The sequence below is a fragment of the Pieris brassicae genome, chromosome 4, assembly GCF_905147105.1.
Source record: "Pieris brassicae chromosome 4, ilPieBrab1.1, whole genome shotgun sequence".
Classification (NCBI taxonomy): domain Eukaryota; kingdom Metazoa; phylum Arthropoda; class Insecta; order Lepidoptera; family Pieridae; genus Pieris; species Pieris brassicae.
In genome coordinates this window covers 4,623,186-4,645,081 of record NC_059668.1, presented here as the reverse complement: position 1 = coordinate 4,645,081, position 21,896 = coordinate 4,623,186, and the positions used below count along the sequence as shown (strand labels likewise).

The window sequence follows — 21,896 nt, the reverse complement described above, 5'->3', positions numbered from 1 at the left end:
AAATTAAATCAATCATCAGCCTTGAAATATAAAAGTATATGTATATAAGCAATTATATATGAAATTGCATACATCCTCTCTGTTAAATTATGTATTTAGGCAGGCTTTACTTTCAGAATATATTTGATCATAACATTAAAATAGTCTAACCTTGTTTTAATATAGCTTAAAGGGGCAAGCCCTTCAGAGAGAGAATCTTTTACATATCACTATAGAAATAATACAAGAGGAATGAAGAATTTAAATAAAAAAATGATATGCTTTACTATATTTATTTTTCAAAATATGTTAGCATAATAATAGAGTCATTAAATTTATGGAAATGTTCACTGTTTTATATTAATCTTACCACATAATTAAAGATAGAAATAACCTTATTGGCTGAATGATTTGTATTGCTAGTTTACCCAATGAAAAAGTTTACTTAGTAATTGCTTTTATATGGTGATCCTTCAAGTATTGGCGAATTTTTTGGAAATATTTCATGCTAATAATTACTAATTGATTTCATGGGCATAAAAAAAACCTTTTCCATTTGGAAAGCATTTGCGTTTTGATTACAAGCTATGGCGACAATAAATGAACATTTAGTATTAAATTATATTTTTCTTTATAACTTCAATGTTGGACCTATTTCTAATAATGTTGCTTTATAAAATCAAAAGGCAGTTTCAAATTTACTAGTCTATTTTGTAGTCACCAGAGAAAAACCACAGTAAGCTCAACAAAGTTGTATATGTTTTGACAGCCAAATTTAGTTACCACATCTCTGGTGAGAAAAAATATTAAGGTGATTAAACTATTGTTTGAGCAACTACTAACGATATAATTATGTATACAAAAATTATTAACTTATTAAACTAAGCTTGGAAACAGTGTCTTCACTTATAAGCACGCACATATATATTACGAACAAGGTTTGACATGTCTTATAATTAAATTGTTACAGGGGCTGGTTTCTTACGCTACAACAAGCATAATACAAAACTTTCACCATTGCTTCCGCTTTAACTGCTACTCGTATAATAGGAAGTTGAAACGCAGAATTCTTAATTAGCGTATCAAAAGGAAACTTACACCAACTAACAAAGTCTCTAAGGTAAGTTTATATTTAAAACCTCATGTATGAGTGTGACCTCCGTGGGGGCCTGCCTCTTGGACGTGTTCCTCGGCCACGGGGACTGCTTTCACTATCTGAAACAAAAACCATCATACATACGTTAATTCGTTGTGGGTGTCTAGACTCTTCCATGGTACATTATTACCCTGTGGTATGTACTTTTAATAAAAATTATAACGAAATAAAGCCAAATAAACTAAATACCTAACAGGTACTTGTCTATGTGTTAATATATAATTGTAACAGATATGCATGTTTTGTATGTCATTGTCATAATCTTTGTCCATCTTCTTAGTTTTTTCCTTTAAATATATATACTTACGATAGGGATAATAAATAACATGCTCCACTATTATATTTATGTTTGTAAGTCTGTTGAAAGTATCCGTCACGTAAAGTTTGGTTACTATATCATATGGGGCATGCTTCATTGAAGTCATTAAAAACCATGCTGATCTTAGAAATAGCACAAATGCGATTAAATCATTCATTTTTATTATAATTTAAATATAATTAAGTAAATTATCAGCGTTTAGGTCACGTACCACAATAGACTTCCGACACGAAATCGAATTTCTCGTCCGTAATTTGCTACATATTTACACAGCTGTATACAATTTCATACTTACTTAACTTGAAAATTTACTTAAATTTACTTTTAAATACCAAAAATAATTCGACTTAATAATAAATGTAGAAAATCATTAATGTTTTATTACTATAAACAATATTTTTATTTGTAGTAGCAACGTCGATAGCGACATAGGGCTTCACGTTCAAGTAATTTTGTTTTTATTTATATTTCTTCTTTCTTAATGTTAAATGCGTAGAAACGAAAATAAACTTCTGGAGAAATAAACGTTCAGAGAATAAATTTTACGAACATACATTATGGTCTCTTCCGTGGTGATCTGATACCAGGCTAAGCCAGCATGGCATGCCTAATTGAAAAAAAAAGCAAATATATATGTACAACATAATTTATATACAATTTTGCCTTAAGCAAATTATACGAATTAAGGTGACCTTGCGGAAAAAAATTATCGCGGCACATAGGCACTTGCGATAACCAAATAATTACATAGGTAATTAAATAGGTACGCTCTTTTTTTGAAGGACCTATGTCGAATTGTTTCAGAAATTCTTCAGTGGGCGGCTGGTTCCACATGGTGGTGGTGCGCGGCAGAAATTGCCTTATGAAACGCTCAGTTGTGGAACGACGGAGGTCAAGGTGATACGGATAGTATTTTGTATTCTGCCATGACGTCCGATGATGAAACTCAGCTGCAGGTAAGCAGGCAGTCCGAACAACTCCTCTGAACACTATCCATGGTAAATGCAGTACAAGATGCAGAGATTCCACACCTCGGTACTCTATGTGAGGCCGAATTTGCGCTTTATAGAATTGCAAACGGTGGTTCGGGGTGAAGTACCCTCTGGCATTGCTGAGCACACTATGCTAATTAGAAGCTACCTTAGCCTTTCCTTTCAAATGTCCGCGAAACTGAACGTCATTCGATTTGTGAACGCCCAGTATCCCGATGCTAGCTGAGGCTTTAAGGTGAGTGTCATCGAAGAAAGGAGTAGCGTGATTTTTGACTGACAAAGGGTGATTTTTTTGCGGAAAACGCGCAATCTTGTGTCTTCTTGAGGTTAAATTGGACTAGATTTAGTCTACCCCAGTCCGAAACTCCACGTAGCAGAGTTTCGATTTCATACACAAGTTTGTTCCGGTACTCATCGACAACTGTCAGAAAAGTTACCTGCCCGGCCAGTGTAAAGAGTATCCCCAGTGCTATTGTCCGCATATCAATGAATGTTGCTAAGTTGCAACATATCGATATTGATATGCCGAATAAACAGGGTTGAGGATAGAACACAGGCTAAAAGGACGCCAGCATTCACTAATCAGCTGTTGGCCCTCTAGATACCTCAGAAGCTTGCCATTAATAATGGATTCCATTATTTTGGAGAACAAGAAGGTTATAGCTATTGGGCGATAGTTTGACAGATCAGAGATGTCCAAGGAAGATAAAACTTTAGGAAGGAAGAAAAAGCGAATAACACGTTGCCGGAATATGACTTCAGGCATCGTAATAATGTATGTAGTTCCTTCCATTGGTCATCCAAAGTGGAATTCGACGTAAAGAGACAGCCTAGGAGATCAGCCTTCTTCTTCGCGGTATGGACCAGCGAGTCATCCTCCCTGTGCAGTGGTGCTGTTCCCTTGGACAAAGACTTGGCAAAAGACCAGAAGGCTCGAGTTCCCGAAGGGAGGTGAGGCAATTTCTCGCTAATTCTGGCAATGTGATCTGACTTTCCCTTAGCAATTTCCCGTTTGAAGGACTTGGAGACTGTGTTGTATGCTTTTTTCCGTTCGCTGATAGTTGCATCACAGGATGTCGCCGCCTCAGCCCAGGCTTTAAAGCATTCTCGCTTATGACGCAAGGCTGCCTTGCAAGGATGTTTAAACCAAGGCTGGGGTCTACCAGCGACCGGCACCGCAAAGAATGTTCTGCGTTACACCCAACAATGGAATGAAACAGATGGCGGATCACCTACTTGCCTATTATGAAAAAAAATATTAAGAAGCTAATATAGAAATCTGAGGGCCTTTAATTTAATAACAATTTAAAAAATCTGATGATATGTTCGGGATACTCCGACATTCTGCTGATTCTAAAGTATACAAAGTCGTAGACAAAATAAACTCACCGGCAGCTCTCATCCACCGCTGGTGGGGCGAAGGGGTAGCAGAATGCGTACGTCGAGGTACTGCGCTGGCTTCGGCCTCGCGCCCCTCTTCAGCTACCTGTACGAAAACATCAAATTCACTTAAATTAAGCTGCTTTTTTTCTTCTAAATTTCCTAATAACCTCGACTCTTGTGATGCGGTACCCGATTTTATACTCATATCTTGTACAAATATAAATATAGAAATTTCCCTATATATATATACTATATGTATGTATTATATACTATACTTCATAGTGGGGCGAGTCGTCTCGGTCTTGTGTGAGTGTTTTAGTGACGCATTTCATCCTTTTACTGCAGAAATCTTCCAGTTGCGATCTGAAGCTTCTTAATATTTCGGGTAAATGCTCGAACCTTATATGGATTTTTTTGTTCAGGTCGCATCTGGAGGCTCCAAATACGGGACATTCTATATTGAGATTCATCGGTGTCTGACTTGTTGTTTGTAGGACGCACGTACATTTCAGATCTAATTTTAAGCTTAATCTGTGCTAGTATTCAGCAAACCCCCATGTTATATTCTTATTTGATACGAAATAAATATAACAGGAAATGATTCACGATATTAATAATTTAAAAATATTTTTTTTAATATCAGAAAGCGAAATCGTTTTGGAGGTAAGTTTTAATTGACTTACAGTGGGGCAATTCAATATACAAGTTTTTCTTTTAATCATCTTATATTGGAAGCAATGTTGTTTTCTACTATATTTCTTTGAATTAACCTCCTCTACCCACATTACTGCCTCTGATTAATGACTATTTTTAAGGCAAAAATCCTAAAATTAATTCCTATTCTGTGTGAATGTTGTTACTGGGCGTTGAGACCCGAAATACCACTCCTAGCACGTAATCCCCTACGGCACAGAAGAAGTCGAACTATAAGACATAGGCCCGTATTCTAAAACATCAATCAAGTTTAAATGTAGTTTCAAGATTTATCAAACCATATTATCTGTATGAACCATTATTGACATATTTTTCAGCCCTCAATATAGTGACATGAGATACGAATTAGAATGTGGACCGTAGACAAAAACCGTAAAAATAATAACCTGTTGTGGAGAGGAAGGCTCGCTGCCCTGTGAACTAACAGCAGCCGCTTCTTCTTCATTCCTTGACTCTTCCCATTCACGTGATTCATTCCCTTCGCTTCCTGTTAAAATAATTACTACTCTCAGTACTTTGTTAGAAGCCTCAAAAAGAAATTAATTTTGAGATCTGTGCAACTAACTGCTATTATATAGTTAAACTTACACTTATAACACTCTTTGCGAATCAATAATTAATCACGGTCTAAGTTGAACGTACCTAACGTATATATAACCTCCAACTGCGAATCCTCAAACATGCTGTCTCAAAAAAGATCCGACGCATATAAAAATGAAGAAAGGGAAATCAATAAACACTTAAATACTACCCATATTTCAAAAAAGTTTTAAAAAATGTCTACTAATCGAGCATTTTTTTTCGAGATAATATAAAAAAAATGTATGGCATGTCGTAGGTACTCTGTACTTCAAGAACAAACAACGTCTATGGTGAGATAACGTTGAAGTATACACTATCGCGGCTAATAAATGTACTACCCGGTCAGTTATGAAATAGTTTTGCTGACATTAAAAAACAAGTTGAACAATTTTTTCCGCATGCAATTGTCACGCTTCTGACAAGACTATTGTTGTTACAAAACACAGATTGTATCATTCTGTACAATAAATAAAAGAAAAAAGAATGTGGAATGTCTTAACAACAAAAGTACCATATTTATAGACAAAAAATGTTCACCGAATAACCAGGTTTGGTTTTCGCAACCGTCAGTAATAAATACAAATTATATATAATTATATTAAACGGTTAGAATCCATTAAAAGCAAAGTCAGCTTGAGACTACATTAATTACGAAATACAGTCCAATTAAATTTAATGGCTTTAATGACCTGAATTTTAAAATATGGTTCTTCTATGCTAAGGTTCGTTAGCGGAAGAAAAAGCAAACACAATTCAATAGTTAGTACATTTACTTAATCTCGCGCATTTCTACGTCTATTTGCCTTTGGTATAAACCAAGGGCGATGTAGCGTACATTGAGTATGGAGTCGCCCATATACGCAATGTAACAAGTGCACAGAGGCAGAAAATATAATTATGACGGAAATTACTCTGTTCCTCTTACTTACATATACCGGAAAAGCCTTTACGTAAAATCATGGTACGATTGAGGTTTACAAAATCTCTCACTCCCATCGCTACACTATAATCTGTCTAATGTATAACCATTTATTCTGTCGGTCGTAATGTGTCAAACAGCGATTATACGGCCCGTCCGAGGTTAGAATATTATTATATGACTAGTGAATCAAATAGGACTCATTGATGTTGACAAATCACAACCAAACGAGGCGATTTTTTAACAAGAACATTTTAACCTATACATTTTATATCGTAAGTGATTTAGAAATTGCCTAACTACACTATAAAAACAAACCAAAAAAACTGGAAGGAAATACGTACAATAGGAACGGCGAAGAATTTATTAGAAGAACGGGTGAGCATGACGAGTAAATGTATAAACCTAACTTAGTTTTTTTTTAATATACCAAGACCATATCTATACTTGAAATTTGAAATGATTGGATATGTACGTACGTATGTCTGTACGCGGTGCTGGCGGCAGTGCAGCTGTGAGATCGGCGTGCGTGTCAAGGTGAGACGCGGCGCCTCCAGCCTCTGCAAACGTAAAACGGGCTTCGCCTCCACTCGCAGAACCCGCTGCGCCCAAGGGAGACACTACTGCTTCACCAAACCTAATAATATTAATTGCTATTACCATTGGTATTACTAGATTTACATCTGATCATGAAACAGACACAGAAATCTAAGGCCCAAACCTAAAAAGGTTGTAGCGCGACTGATTACCATTTTGAATGTATTTAAATAAACTATGACTAAGTTTTTATCGTGTCACAAATTAGAACTAACATGCATCAATAAGGTTATTTAAAAACATAGGTACGTAAAATTAATCAGACACGACAAATCATGGCGCGTACACGTGTTAATATTGTTTTCGATTCATCGGGCTAGAATCTCTCAAGGCTATGTAATTTTCAGTAAATTCACAATTTTTTTGAATAAAAAAAAATAAAATTTTCCCATTTTTAGATACGACAAAAAATTTGAATCAATGTAAACGTACAACTTAAGGCGGCTTGTTTCTTTTATTTTTATATTGACAAAATACAATAATTTAAGAGTGGAGAAGCGATATTATAATCTATTGGTATAAATTGTTAATAGAAATAGTGTACAAGCAATTAATGGCATGAAACACATAAAATTTAAAAAAAATATTTGAACAAATTATCAGCCTTTATTTATTTTTAACCTTATAAAATTAAATTCCGGGGAGTACGGAGGATGTCTTAGACATTCCAATTGAAGTTCTTCTAATTTGGTAGCTGTCTGTTGTTCAGTGTGTGTGGTCTAGCGTTGTCGTGAAGTAGCAGTGGCGTGGAGCGATTGACCAGTCTTGGTTGTTTAGCCGCTAGCTTTTCCATCATGGTTTGCAATTGCTGACAATAGACATCAGCCGTAATAGTCTGGCCAGAATTGAGAAAACTGCAATGAACAATACCGGCACTAGTCCACCAAACGCTTACAAGTAACTTTTTTGGGGTTAATTTTCGCTTGGGGCAGGATTTGGCTGGCTGGCCAGGATCCAACCATTGCGCTGAGCGCTTCCGATTATAGTAAAGAATCCATTTTTCATCACAGGTAATGATTCGGTTTAAAATTCCTTCATTATTGTGCCGGTTCAGTAATGTAACGCAGCAGTCGACGGGCGTTTACAGGTTTGCTTCAGTCAATTCGTGAGGTACCCACCCACCTTTCAAGCTTTTTAATCTTCCCAATTTGCTTCAAGTGAATTAAAAGTTTTATCACTGACACCGCAGCCTGCAGCTAACTCGGACGTGGTTAGCGATGGATCCGCTTCCACAATAGCCTTCAATACTTTATTATCAACTTGGGTCTCAGGCCGTCCACGGGCCTTGTTCTGCAGGTCGAAATTTTCAGAACGAAAACGAACTGTGTTTTCTTTTGCAACATGACCGCCATACACATCATTCACCATCATTTATGCCACGGCGGAACTCGTACTCGTAAATAATGCGATACTTTAAGTTTTCCATTTTGTAAAATGAGTGACGCAAACAGAAAAGAACACATGAATGACGGTCATCGAAGCACATATACATGAGTAAATAGCTGTACAAATTTGAATTTGGAATCCCTTTCCAAAGAGGAGAACATCGTGATTAAAGTGGCAAGTACGAAATACGCCAATTTCATATGTAAGGACCTAACATTTTGTATTCTGCCTTGACGTCCGATAATGAAACTCAGCTATTGGTCCAAACAACTCCTCAGAACACTTTCCATGGTAAATGCGGTAGAAGATGCAGAAAGACCTCACATTTCTACGCAATGCCATCTTACATTGACAATGTTCAGTGTTTGGTTGGGTCTTCAGTGTAGGATGGAAACCTCATCTTGGATATAGGCCTCCTCCAGCTTATGCTAAAACTCTCATCCATTGCTTACAGAATTAAATTATGTAAAAATGGCACATTAAGTATATATTACTTAAAATTACGAAAAACTCACCCATCATTGCGTCTAGGAACATACAATGTAGGAGTTGACGGCACGATGCTATCGTCTCCGTCATCGCCATTGTTCCCGCCTATTGACAGTGCACCGCTTGCTAAAAAAAATATTTTAATAATTAAATAACAATAAATAAAATTTCTTCAATATAAAGATTGTAACAAACAATAAGATTACAGTTAAGAAGGTTTTGGAAGCCTGCTTTCCAAGCTAGGTATGAACCTGTGATATGCACAGGCTTCCATTCCACAGCAAAGTCATACTGAGTGCTAACAAAAAGTACATATATGGGTAGGCAAACAAATTTGAAGTTAAATAAAAAGTCAACTAGATTACTAGTTAATTAATAATATGTATAATTATACATATGCATATAATTATTCTTATTCTCTTGTGTATCCCAAATATCCGTCAAGTATTGTCCAGGGACTTTTTCTATCTCTCAATTTTTTACTCTCTACATCGGTAATATTTTTTTTTTGTACAATATTCATGGGCGAGCCGGGACGCAATTCCTCACCAACTCTTTCAGTTGTGTTTGCCGCCTTTATATGTTTAATATTTTTTTCGCAGAATGCAGTTTATATTTCTACATTCGTAAATTATTGCTACTTTTATTAGAAGGACTACAAATTGTTAGTTCCGCACATGTACTAAGTCAAGGAAATGTTAAGTTTTTAACCATAACCAAGATTTATATGAGATCTGAGATTTACATGGACACTATTCCTATAAAAACAGGACGGCTCTTCAACTTAAGTGCTCTACAATACGAAAGTATGGAAGAATTACGTCACCCCAAAAATTATTCATCTTCTTGGTTTTAACTAACATAGGATATATGATATAACATTATGTCCTGCATGTTTAAAATTAAATAAATAAAATGTCATCGGGATGTATACTCTTAACATTTTAAATTTCAATCTCATAGGATTAATAAACATTCATTTGGGGCTTAAGAGTTTATTTTTTTTTTGTACGCGACTCGAATACGTTACATTCTTTTTATTTTAAGAACTAGCTATAAGTGTTCTTCTGTAATTTAACTGTGGGATTTGTCAAACTGAATACATACGTTCAGTCCCGCTGCTAATAGCCTCGATCTGCGCGTGCGCAGGAGCAGGGTCGCTGTCCGCCTCTCGAGCGCCCTCTGCCTCTCCCACGTCACCATCTACGCCTGACCCTGTCTCTTCGGACCCTCCCGACCCGGCTGACTCTGCTGAACCTGCTTCCGGTGACTGAGCGGGAGATTCCTTTAAATTATCAGAATTTTTTTAACATAAAGTATTTGTGAACAGGGAGAAATCAAAACTATATATATATATATATATATATATATGCTTTCTTCGTTTCTACGATACACAAAGACACATTTTGCACCTTGTGTTATACACAAAGAATTTGTATAATGCATAGATAAACCAAACTGGTTAGTTGCTAAAATACTAGTATTTGATAACCGAGATGATCGGTTTCCCGGTTATCGAATACCAGGCGGACAGTGCTGTACATACCTGTCTGGTAGCGGGACTTTCATCATCACCTTCCGCCTCCTCCTCCTCTTCCCCTGCCTCCACTTCCTGTTCCTCTTCCATATCTTCTTCATCCTCCTCGCCCTCCTTCAATATATTTCAAACGTTACTAAATAAATTTAGGTATTTTCAATTTCAAGTTTCGTGTCATCTCTCAAGCCAGGTCAAAAAAAGATACAATTTATCTTTTGCTCATAAAATTTAAAAACATACTTTTGAATACCATTGATTCATATAATTTACTAGTCAATCATATGAAAGTACATTTTTAGTTATAAACATCCCACGTATGAGAAAATAAAAGAGCAACAAAGACAAAAAAGCTATAAAAAAATTATTACCCGGTACATAGTTCCCGAACACCTTTCGTCGTCCTCTTCAGAGTCCACCACGATAACTCCTTCGTCGTCTTGGTCGCAGCGAGAAGACGTCGGAACTTGATATTCCACCTCCACAGACCGTTCGAAGCCCTTTATAGATACATATCGTGTAGCGCATACCAATATTTATAAAGCTTATATTGAAATTAAATAATTAATGATAATGCAATAATTATTACGTTTATATTTTGATTAGGCATAAGCTTTTATTAATCAAACGATAATTATAAAATTATATTTTGTAAATAGTTAACTGAAACAAATCGAATATCAAAATATAATATAATATATAATAAATTAACAAAAGACTCGACACTTTGGCTTGAAAGTGAGTTCTTACTTAGATATTATTTTCTAGACAAATAAAACATATGTACCTGTACCCGTGTGCGTTTAGACGTAACGGGTCTTGACTGTAGGCGTCGTTTCAAGGGTCTCGCATCTGGAGGTGGATGGGAAGTGCTGACACCTGGCGGAGCGTGGGAAGTACTGACTCCCGCCCCGGAGTGGGAGGTACTCCCTCCTGGCGCTGTATGAGAGGTAGTGACGACTGGAGTTGGATGGGAAGTGCCTACGGTGGCCGCATGAGAGGTACTGACAGCAGCCGGAGCCGCATGTGACGTGCTCACGCTCGACGCTTGCCCAGTTGTGCTGGCACCGCTGACTGTTATAAATTATTTATATTAATACATTATGGAAAAAAATTGGAAGCCTTTAAATAGATTTTTTTTAGGAAGTCATTTTACATGTCGTTTATTATACTACTACACTGAGGGCCCATTATAATGTAAAATTAATATAGAGTTCTTAGGGCAAACTGTAACTCCCGTTTGTTAAACCTACACGTCCTAATTCTTTCGCTTCTCCAAGTTTCGATTGAAAACGATCGATTGGATTTCTAAACATGGAAAAAGCCCAGAAAACATTTATTGAGTTTTTTTTCGTAGTCATCGTTTTTTTAAAATACATCTTAACTTAATATTGGTAAATAATCATTTAAATGATATTACGACATTAAGATTTAATTTGATTCACGACATCTGGTAACTTAGACACTCCCGCTTCATCCTAATTATCATTCATTAACTGTAAAAAATACAATTCTACGATATTGCAAACATGAAACCATTTTAAAAATGCTACCTAATAACTTATCTGCAATCTCTTGTGGATTATAATTTTATGGTGCAATTAAATTAGAATAAGATATATTTCGTCTTCAGAGATGTAGTTTTCTCGATCACACCCATTGTATTGAAAACAGGCATGAATTTTATTTTAAGATAAAAAGTACAGTCGCAATAAGAGCTCATGGTAGGCCACCAGATAATTAATCGGTATTTATTGTAAATAGTTAACCACGAGATCGCAACAGTACATGCATGTATTCAGTATAACGATGGAATGGAAATATCTATGAATTTCATAGCTTAAAATTAAAACTAACCAGGCAAGGGTGCCGATGGCGGAGGCTGCGCAGGCGCAGGCGTTGCAACCGGTGAGCTGGCTGCGCTACTGAGGGAGCCCGTAGGTCCACCGCTAGGCTGCTCAATACGGGGCAATACTAGTGCCACCGCCTAAACAAACAATTATATATTTCAAACACAAGTAACTACACGTAAGTACGGCTTTAAGTGTACAGTTAGAAATATCTCGTTTAAAAAATTGTTTAAATCAAAAAAAAAAATTGTACACTAAAATATTAATTAACATACAAACCTTATCTTCATTAGTTTTATTTCTATGTAAAAACTGTTTCTTTTATTGTTCTATTTATATTCATGTTAACGAGTAAGTTTTCGGTTACTATGTAACATTGAAATAAATAACTTAGAACAACTCTCATGTCTAAGAAATTGCAATTAAAATGAAACATAGTATTAGTACATATTATATAAATACCTGCTGAGGTGTTTGTGAATGTGTCGTAGATTGTGTAGTGCTATCACTGGAACCAGAACTGCCCATTCCAGCTTCACTTGTATCCATATCCTGTAAAATATTATATTTATAACATAACAATTGACTTAAATATCTTGGCTCGTAATAATCTATTAGGTACACCAAAAAATACAAAGTACCAAGTAAAATTAACAATGTTGGCGGTGAATTGGATGATTAATATTTGCTGTCATAAAAAAAAACATTAATATTGATAAAGCTTCATTAAATTACATAAAAAATCAATAAGACAATTAACATATTAAAGTTAAAATATATCACCTGCGTCGATTCCGGCGGCGCAGTAGAAGCAGCTAGTGAGGCGCGCGTGAGTGGACGGGAAGAAGAAGCTGGCATATACTCTGTTGTGTGAGCGTCGTGAGGCGCCGTTGGCCCCACCTGGGCCATGGGTCTTATTGACGCTAATGGAGTTTCACCACCGCGTCGGCTTCCCGACACGCTCTGCTGGGCTACACCTAAATAAAAAATAATAACATGAGAGATCCGTAACATGGACTATTTTATTTTTAAGATGATCCATGCTTTATTGAACGCATTGAAACAATCTGTTTCAAATTGAGGAGCTGATTTCGAAGTTCACTATACACGGATTGAACAATAATTTAGGGCGTTTTTTAGTTGTAATAGTATATAAAAAATGCCCACGAAAATTGTATAAAAATAGATAGTCACTTGCAATTGGCTAAGTTTCATTTTAAATTATAAAAGCTGCGATAGAGATGGCTTCAACTTACCGGCCATAGGCTTGATATTTGCAGTAGGAGGTTCTGTAGTTGTCTTTTCTGACGTGGATTGCTGTTTTGATGCTGACGCTTGGCTGGCTAATTGCCGCTGTAACAAATTGACTTTTTGCATAAGGGCCTCAACTTCTCTATTGCGCTCGGCTTGAGCTTCACCTCGTTCTTTTTCAAGACGGGACACTCGTCCTTCATATTGTGATTTTATAAGAGCCAATCTGACATCCTGCTCGTCTCGCGTACTTTGTTCTATAGAATCAATTTTGGTACGAGACTCATCTAATTCACGGCTCAGTGAATTTTTCAATTCCGTTAACTGAACGATTTTACTCTTTGCTTGCTTTAAAACTTGTTTTGCTTTCTCTTCCTTATCCAAGTTAGCCGTTCTTAACGTTTCCAATTCTTGTTTTAATTTGTCATTGTTTGCCTTTTCAGATTCTAATTGTGCTTGTATTTCATTAAGCTGGTCTTCTATCTTCTTTGCGTTCTCTGCGGCTACTGCACCAGCTGCTACCACATCACCTTCACTTTTCTTTTTCTCTTCTTCTACGGATTTTACGAGCTCTTCATATTGGCCCTTATACTTTTTAGCAATTTTACGTATTTGCATTTCTTTATTCTTTATATCTGTTAGAGACGCTTCTTTTTGTGATAAGTCTTCTGTTAATTTAGTATTAGTATCTGCCATCGTTGAGTGTTCAGCTTTAAGCTTAGTTAGCTCTTCTGTAAGTTTTGACATGTCTTCTTTGAGTACTAGGAGTTCTTCATTTAACTTCTTATTATCCTCTAAAAGGACATTTTGCTGGCGTGACAAGGCTGTATTCTGTTCTTCTAACTTAGCTTTTTCAACTTTAATAGCTGTTAATTCTTCATTGATCTTCCGAAGTGCTTCTTTTTCATTAGTAAGCATTTTAGCTAATGTCTCTCTTTCGTTTTGTAAGCGTTTCCAGTCTTCAGGGCTAGTTTTATTTGCACGTTCGACGAGGGCATTCACCCTTGTTCTCCACCGTGCACAGTCGCCCTTAATGGATGTATTTTCCGATTGCAATGTATCATTCTTGGATATTAGATCTGATATTTTTTCTTGTAATGGACTTAATTGTTCTTCCAACAGCTTCACCTGCGATGTTAGCTCGTCTACGCGATGACTTAAACTGTCCCGTTCTTCCCTTAAAATTCGGTTACTGTCAGTTAAAGCATTTAGTGTTTCGACTTTTCTTAATATATCTGATTGTTTATTAACTGTCACCATTGTAACTTCAGATCTTTCCCTTTCTGTTGCTAATGCCAATTTAGATTCATCTAATTGTTTTTCATTAATTTCCAACTGTGATCGTAATCTCATTGTTTCAGCTTGTAAAATATCAAATTTAGCCATTGCTATATCTTTTTCTTTTCGTAAAAATTTTATAATTCGGAAGAGTTGTTCAGAAGATTTTCCGTCATCTTCACTTATTGAAATATTAACATTTGATTCATTTGTTGATTCATTCATGCTATCTGAGAATGATCGCGATGCATGGGTAACAGAAAGTTGTGTACCCAAAGCCTGAATTTGATCATGGAGTAGCGCATTTTGCTGATTTATATCTTTCAACTGCTGAAGTAATAGTTCGTTTTCAGCAACTATGCTTTTCTCTCGTTCTAACCAGGAAGCCTTCTCAGACTCCATTTTAGATATGGCATTATTTTTCAACGCAACCATTTCATTAAGTTCATTTTGTACTCTGGTCAGATCTTCTTTTACCTTTGAAAGCATTTGTATATCTGATGAATGCAAAATCATTTCGTGACTATACTTTTCCTCAGCTTTCTGTACAGCCTCAGATAACTTGTTTATTTCAATGTGAGCCATATCTAATTCACTGCGACAGCTTTCGTAGTTGGCATTAAGATTTGTGAGTTCTTCTTTTGCTGATGTTAATTCAGCTTTCAAGCTGTTACTTACAGAAGAGTATTCTCCATTACCTTGCAACGACAACTCTGCTTCAAGTTCCGAGCACCTATCTTCTAATGCCTTAAGTTTAAGGGCATTTTCTTCAAGTTTAGCAGTAGTTGTTGTTTTATAATTCTCATACTCTGCATTAACGTTTTTCAATTGTTTTTCTGATTCTTCCGAAATATTACAATACTGCTTAATGTGCTCTTTAGTTGTGTTCAATTGATCAAGTAGTGAAGAAAGTTCAGCATCTTTATCAGATAGCTTATTTTCTAGCTCTTTTATTTTCTTCATTGCGTTAAGTGAACTATCGCTATTTGGAGTTAAAGCGTCCTTTAATTTTTTTACGAGTTCGTCGTTACTTTTATTTTTTTCCACTAAAGCTTCTCTTAGCTGCTGCACTTCTTTTCTAAGTACATCTGCAGCATCCTTTTCTTCCTGCATTCGTGCTTTCGCTGTCTCTGTAAGTCGTTCAAGATGAGCTGCTAATTCTCTAAATCTATCTTGTTCTTCTTGTAGCCTTCTCCTTAAGGCTGAACATTCTCGAGTTGCTTCATCAAGCCTTGACTCGAGTTTAGTACGATTTTCTGCTTCTACACGCTCTAAACTTGCTTTTATTAATTCAAGATTTTTTAATAACAATCCTTGTCCTTGACGTTCTCTATTTAATACTTCCTTTTCAGTTTGTAAACGTAATTCAGTATCTTTTAACAACTTGACTTTAGTATTTAAATTTTCTGCTTGAATTTCAGCTGTTGCCAATTTACCTTGAGCGTTAAGAACTTCATCCCTTAAATGTTGGAGGGATACCTCATGTTTTGCAATTGTTGCATTATAGGCTTTATTTTTTTCTTCTAATGACTGTATTTGATTTTTGTATGTTGTTATATTACTTTGCAGAACTTTGATGCGCTCATTACTAAAGTCCAATGTAGAAGCAAATTTGCTATTAGCAGCTGTGAGTTTTGAAATTTCTTGTCTCATATTATCAATTTGTTCAAATAGCATCCTCTCATTAGTAATTTTTTCCTCTTTGTAAGTTTTGTATTCTTCTTTTAACATTTCGATTTGCTTCTCAACTTCTTTGTATTTAACTTCAAAGTTGGATTTTTCAGCATCTTGAGTTCTTGATGTATTTGACTCTTGTGATGTGTCCATTGAAAATGATTCTGCTCTATCTAAATCAGTAGGATCAATAACTGAAGACATCTCGTGACGTTTTCCTCTCATAAGATCATGATATAATTTTTTAAACATATCCCGCTGCCGAATGAGACCATTAACCATTTTAGTTTGACGATCTTGGGCTTCAGTTAACTCAGAAACTCTTTGTTTTAAAGATTCTACTCTACTTTCCATTTCTCCGCTTTCAAACTGTTCCTTTTGACGTTCTAACTCTTCTTGTTTATTAGTAAGTTCCCTTATCATACGCAACAATTTTTGGTTATTTGATTGTAACTCTTGAATATCAGTGAATGTTACAAGTGTCTTTGAAATTATTCTTGAAGAGTCAGAAGAATTAGTAGTGTTACTGTTACTTTGAGAGGGATCATGGTCACCATTTACAAGTCCTCCTCGTCTGTGTTCAACTTCTTTAAGTAAGAAGCAAACTTGTCTGCCTAAATCAGCTAACTCTGCCTTAAGTTTACTATTTTCTCGGTTATAGTGGTTTGCAATTTTTGAAGATTCAGTGTAATCATCTCTAAGTCTATTGCATTCTATAGTAAGAGACTCAATTTGTTGAGATAATGCAGAATTAGTTTCTACAGCATCTGATAACTCTGATTTTTGTTTATGTAAAAATGGAGCTTTTTCCTCCAACTCTTGTACAATTTTATTGATTGTTGCATTCAGTTTTCTATTTTCTTCTTTTTCTTGAGACAGTTCATCACTAACTTTAACTAACTCAGAGTAAATTTGAGTAAGAGACATGCCTGATTTTATTAATTTACTTGCAACTGCTGCTGATGGAGCTAGGTCACTAAGTGCCATATCTAAATTGTGAGCATTTGCAGCCTTTAGTAAATCATTTGCATGTTCCAGCTCATTTTTTAGAGATGAAATAATTTCAGTTTTCTTATCCATTAACTCTTCATGATCCACTTCTGCTTGCTTATACTTAGTTTCCAGTTCCCCATACTTTTCAGTAGCTTCATTTAGTAACTTTTGCAATTCAGCTATACCCTCAGTTAATTCCATGGTTTTAGCCTCCGCATCATCATGCATAGTTTTAAATAAGTCAGCTAATTTAGTTTTGGCTTCCAATTCTTTTTTATAATTTTCTGCCATTTTATTTTCTAGTTCTCTTTGTTCCATCAACCTCTGAGTTAAATGTTCAACGCGGCTACATAAATTCTTCTTTACTTCATTCAGTTGGGATATTTGATCATTTGCAACATTCAACTCCTCAACCTTTTCTGTAAGTTGTGTCTCTAAGTTTATTAATCTGCTGGTATTGTTTAACCTTACTGTTTGTAGTTCAGATGTAAGCCTGTCAACTTCCTCATTTAAGATTTTAATTTGAGAATTCAAAAGGACTCTTTCTTGGTCTAGTCTCTTCTCTTGATATTGCAATGTAAGTTCTTTGCTTTGAATTTCATCATTCAAAGCTAAGGCTTCACATTTAGAATCAATTGCAGCACGTAATTGTTGTGATATAGAAGCTTCATTAGCTATGAGGCGTTCAATTTCAGTATTACGCCTCTCTAAAATGCGGGTAAGGTCATTTCTTTCATCAACAGCTGCATCTCTTGAACTTTTAAGGGAAATAATTTCATTTTCTAATCTTGAAATTGTATCTCGGGACTTCTCAAGTTCTGTGTTAAGTACTGAAACCTTGTTTTCCAATTCTGTGTCAGATTCTTCAGAAAGCAGAAGCTTTTTTGATGCTTCCTCATATTTTAAAGCTGTTTCTGTAGCAGTTGCTTCTAAAACTGCTACTTTTTCATCTGAAAAATAACATTTGGGTAGTGTCAACTGTTATATAATATATCAATCAACAATAATTTATTGTTGTAAAAAATATGTTTAATTAAAATTGATTAACAAAATATTAAATAGGGACTTTTTCATACATAAAATTGTAGTAGTACAAGTAACAAGACAGTGTTGTTAGTTATTATATTTAAATACATATTACGAAAATAAAATAAGCATTGATTTTTTTTCATTTTAAGTTAACCTCATCATTAAATTAAGCTGAGACAGTATATAAGAAAAACCCAAAATCGGGACCCAAATACTCTTGATAAGTGTACTTAATCTTAATATAGATCCTGCAAAGTATATGTTAATGCTCTAAATTGATAAACATTGTTTTTGCAACATAACAGTAACTTTTACACTTATGTCAATATGAATGCATATAGTTAATACATTAAAGAATATGCAAATATTAACACAAAACATACACATATTATGTGTTGCTCATGTACACTATACAGAGTAATTTTACTAAAATTTATAAAATTTAGTTGTAATATACTTGATTCTAGCTAACATATTTATATAAATATTGCTTTGATTATAATTCAACATTCATTTTTTTTTTTCTTAAACCAAATTTACATATAAATGTTTTTTTCTAAATGTGCAAGTGTATTGTATGTATTCTTACATGTGCATGGTACACAATGTTCCACAATGAGTAATTCAAAACCTTAATTTAATTATTATGATTGTATACTTAGCAGCACAATATTTATTAAATAAAAATAACCAAAATCTTAGGTGGGCTGTAGCTCAGTTCAGTGTTGTGTAATTTACATACAAGAAAATTACAGAAGCCTCAAACAAAACTAAGGTTATAACAATCCATATTATGGCAATCCTAGAGGTTCTGAGTTTCATTCCCAAATTAATAATTGCATATTATTTATATTTTGGGTTATAATAGCCTGATCTACTTGCCTATATATAAAAATTAAGTACAACAGGTGTTGAAATGTGTCTACTTCTCTCTCTAGTAAAAAAATCTAATCCTCTAAACTTATGAGCTCATTAGTTAGGGAGTTTATTATCTTAGAATAAAACGGTATATAGAGCATATTTAAAACAATGTATGGGTAGATATCAGACCACCTCACCAATAATTAGAAATCCTTAATAAGACAATGATGACTTAATGACTAATAAGTAAAATAAATTTAAATACAGTGTGTCGTCTGGAAAACGTGCCTATTTGAGAGATAGGAGATAGAGCCTTTACATCGCATTTTTCTTTCGAGAGTCCTATCAAGATGGCAAATCATATTTCAATAGCATGCAGTCAATCTACAGAATTTCGAAACTGGAGAAAACACTGGCGAAACATATAAAAGGCCGGTAACTCACCGATTTGTGATTTAGTGCTTTCGAACAAAGCTTTTGATGTTAAGTATTCTTCAAATTTAGTATCAATGTATGAATTAAGTTTTTCCTCGACACCAACAGGCAAGTTTGCAATTTCTGTGTCAGATAGAACATTATTAAGATGCTTTTTATCACCGGCTTCATCAGTGGCGACTTCCATTTTTGCACTTTTACCACTCTAATTTAGCTTGACATTTGCATTTGAGTTTCGAGCAATGAGTATTTGACTATTTGGGCAACGCGTACCTTAGTTTTTATCTTTCCATATCCATGGCGGATACATGTCTTTCTGTCGAATTTTTATCTGTGGATGTCAGTATTCTACTATGACTCCCGGGGGTTAAGACAAGGGGGTCTAGACAAGGCTTAACAGTAGTGTATGTAAATAATCGAAAACTAAATCTGTATGAAAATGACAGCTCGTGTCGACAGTCGTAGCCTAGACCCAAAAGGAGTTGTTTTTTTTTTTGTTATGGAATCTCGCTGTTGGCCTTAAGGGCCTTTACAGCTCAGCTCGGGCTGTTTTGGCGAGCGTAGCTCGGCCAGAATGGCGTTTTATCCCGCGGCTAGCGCAAGGGCGTCTCCTGTGAGACTCGAACCTCGGCTTGGGCCGTCGCGGGCTGGTCAATCGCCTGAAGGGCAGGACGGAAGCTCACTGGAGTGAGCGAAGTGCGAAGTAAAGGTCCTCGCCTTCCCCGGAGAAGGCGGTTTTTACCCTAATCTGTGTATTTTTATTATTATTGGCCACTCGGGCGGCTTTGAATTTATCGTTTGCTACAGTAATTGGATCGTCCGGATCCGTTAGAATGTGTCGGGGCCTCCTACGAGCCCTTTTTGTCGGGAAGGGGTAATAGTTGATGCTTTTGCGCACCAGCGGATTGAGATGGTGTTTAGCCTTGTCAAAGTGGCGCCAGTGGTGTGGACGCCAACTTCATCCAAAGGGCTATGGTAGGGAGCTCCAGGTCGTGGTGGAGATCGACGTTTCTCACATAGAAGGGCGCACCGACTGAAGCACCTGTAGCCGGTGAATATAGGAGGGGGCACAATGCGCAAAGACTACGCTAGCGTATGTCATGCACGGTCGGATGCAGGCCTTGTACAAGGTCACCTTGTGTCTGAGAGACGGCGTGAGTTGGGATACAATAAGCGACGCCATGACAGTTCTACGAAAAGACACACATTAACTCTCACTCTTTTCGGTAGTCAACGGCCAATTAATGTTTCGGCAGTGTAGAAAAAACGAGGTCTTTTCATGTTTTTGCGTGATCTTAAGTAACATTACCTCAAGAACAGAAAACAGTAACTCAAACTATGTTCTTCCACATTTTATTTTAATAATTCGGCAGTTTAGATGTGAATAACATATTAATTATAAACACACTGTATTTGTAGATTTTAGGAAGAATTATATCTTTACAACAACTATTATTATTTACAATGTTTGTTACAATTTTATTTAATGGCCCAGGATTTATCTTATCATAGTAACTGGATGGGTTTTTCTGTTATGTATCAAAATGAATGCAGGTATTTAACCTTAGAAAGTACTTAAACAATTTAATGAAATCATCACAACATCTGACGTTAGGTTTTATGAATTGAACATTTTTTTGTATAGAACAGCACACAAACACGATATTGAGATTTATTGCTGCCCATTAAACACTTATATTTGTAACATGTATATTGGCTGCAAACGAAGCGTTTTCGATAATTACGCAAAAGCGGTAGTGTATGTGGAATACGTTTCAGTAGCAATATGGCTAGATTCCAAGATGCTTTTGATCTTTATAATAAATTCAGTAGGTTCACTTCTGATTTAATTGGATACGGTATTTGTACTGTTATTGCCAATACGGCATACATTGAGTATTGTTAAGATTTATTTAAATAATCATAAGACTAAAAAGTTAACAATCGTAATAATCTGAATTTGTAATAATTTTGACATAAGATTATTTGGCGATAATTACGTCTCGATCAAATGTATTCTTTTAAATTTACCGACATAACAATTAAAATTTGATTATTGCATTTAATTTTTTTGTATCACTTAATTTTTTGAAAACATTAGACATTAAGCGTGTTTCCAGTATTCTTTCCATACTTAATTAGTTATATATACTTACCAAATGCAACACGAATTACCTTTTAATACGGTACTATCCTAAAAATTCTTGTCATGTGTAAATTTTTTACTCGTTTTTAGTTCTGTTAGTTTCTGAGGAATGTTTTGATAATAATGGGTATGAATCGCTCCGATGCATATATCCCGATGGTTTAATCAAAAGCATCTCATTTCCATTTTTTTAAAGATCGGTTCATATTTCTTACTTTGACAGTGATAACTGACAATATTTAAGATAGGTTAATTATTGTCTTCATAGTTCATACTTCATAGTCTGTGGTTTCAAGCTTCGCAGCTATGATCCATAATTTTTATAATTT

At 35.4% G+C, this 21,896-nt stretch overlaps 1 protein-coding gene across 1 annotated transcript; it reads right to left on the bottom strand.

Moving 5' to 3' along the window:
• Positions 1-293: 293 nt before the first annotated feature.
• On the bottom strand, positions 294-19,664 carry LOC123708210 (nucleoprotein TPR). The gene is made up of 14 exons (XM_045658793.1): positions 19,431-19,664; positions 13,157-18,046; positions 12,684-12,877; positions 12,363-12,452; positions 11,908-12,037; positions 10,838-11,124; positions 10,422-10,550; positions 10,063-10,167; positions 9,624-9,801; positions 8,543-8,642; positions 6,524-6,681; positions 4,930-5,030; positions 3,836-3,932; positions 294-1,194 (listed from the first exon to the last, which is right to left on the bottom strand). The coding sequence occupies exons 1-14, from the start codon at positions 19,606-19,608 to the stop codon at positions 1,112-1,114; spliced, it is 6,720 nt and encodes a 2,239-aa protein (XP_045514749.1). The 5' UTR covers positions 19,609-19,664; the 3' UTR covers positions 294-1,111.
• Positions 19,665-21,896: the final 2,232 nt, after the last annotated feature.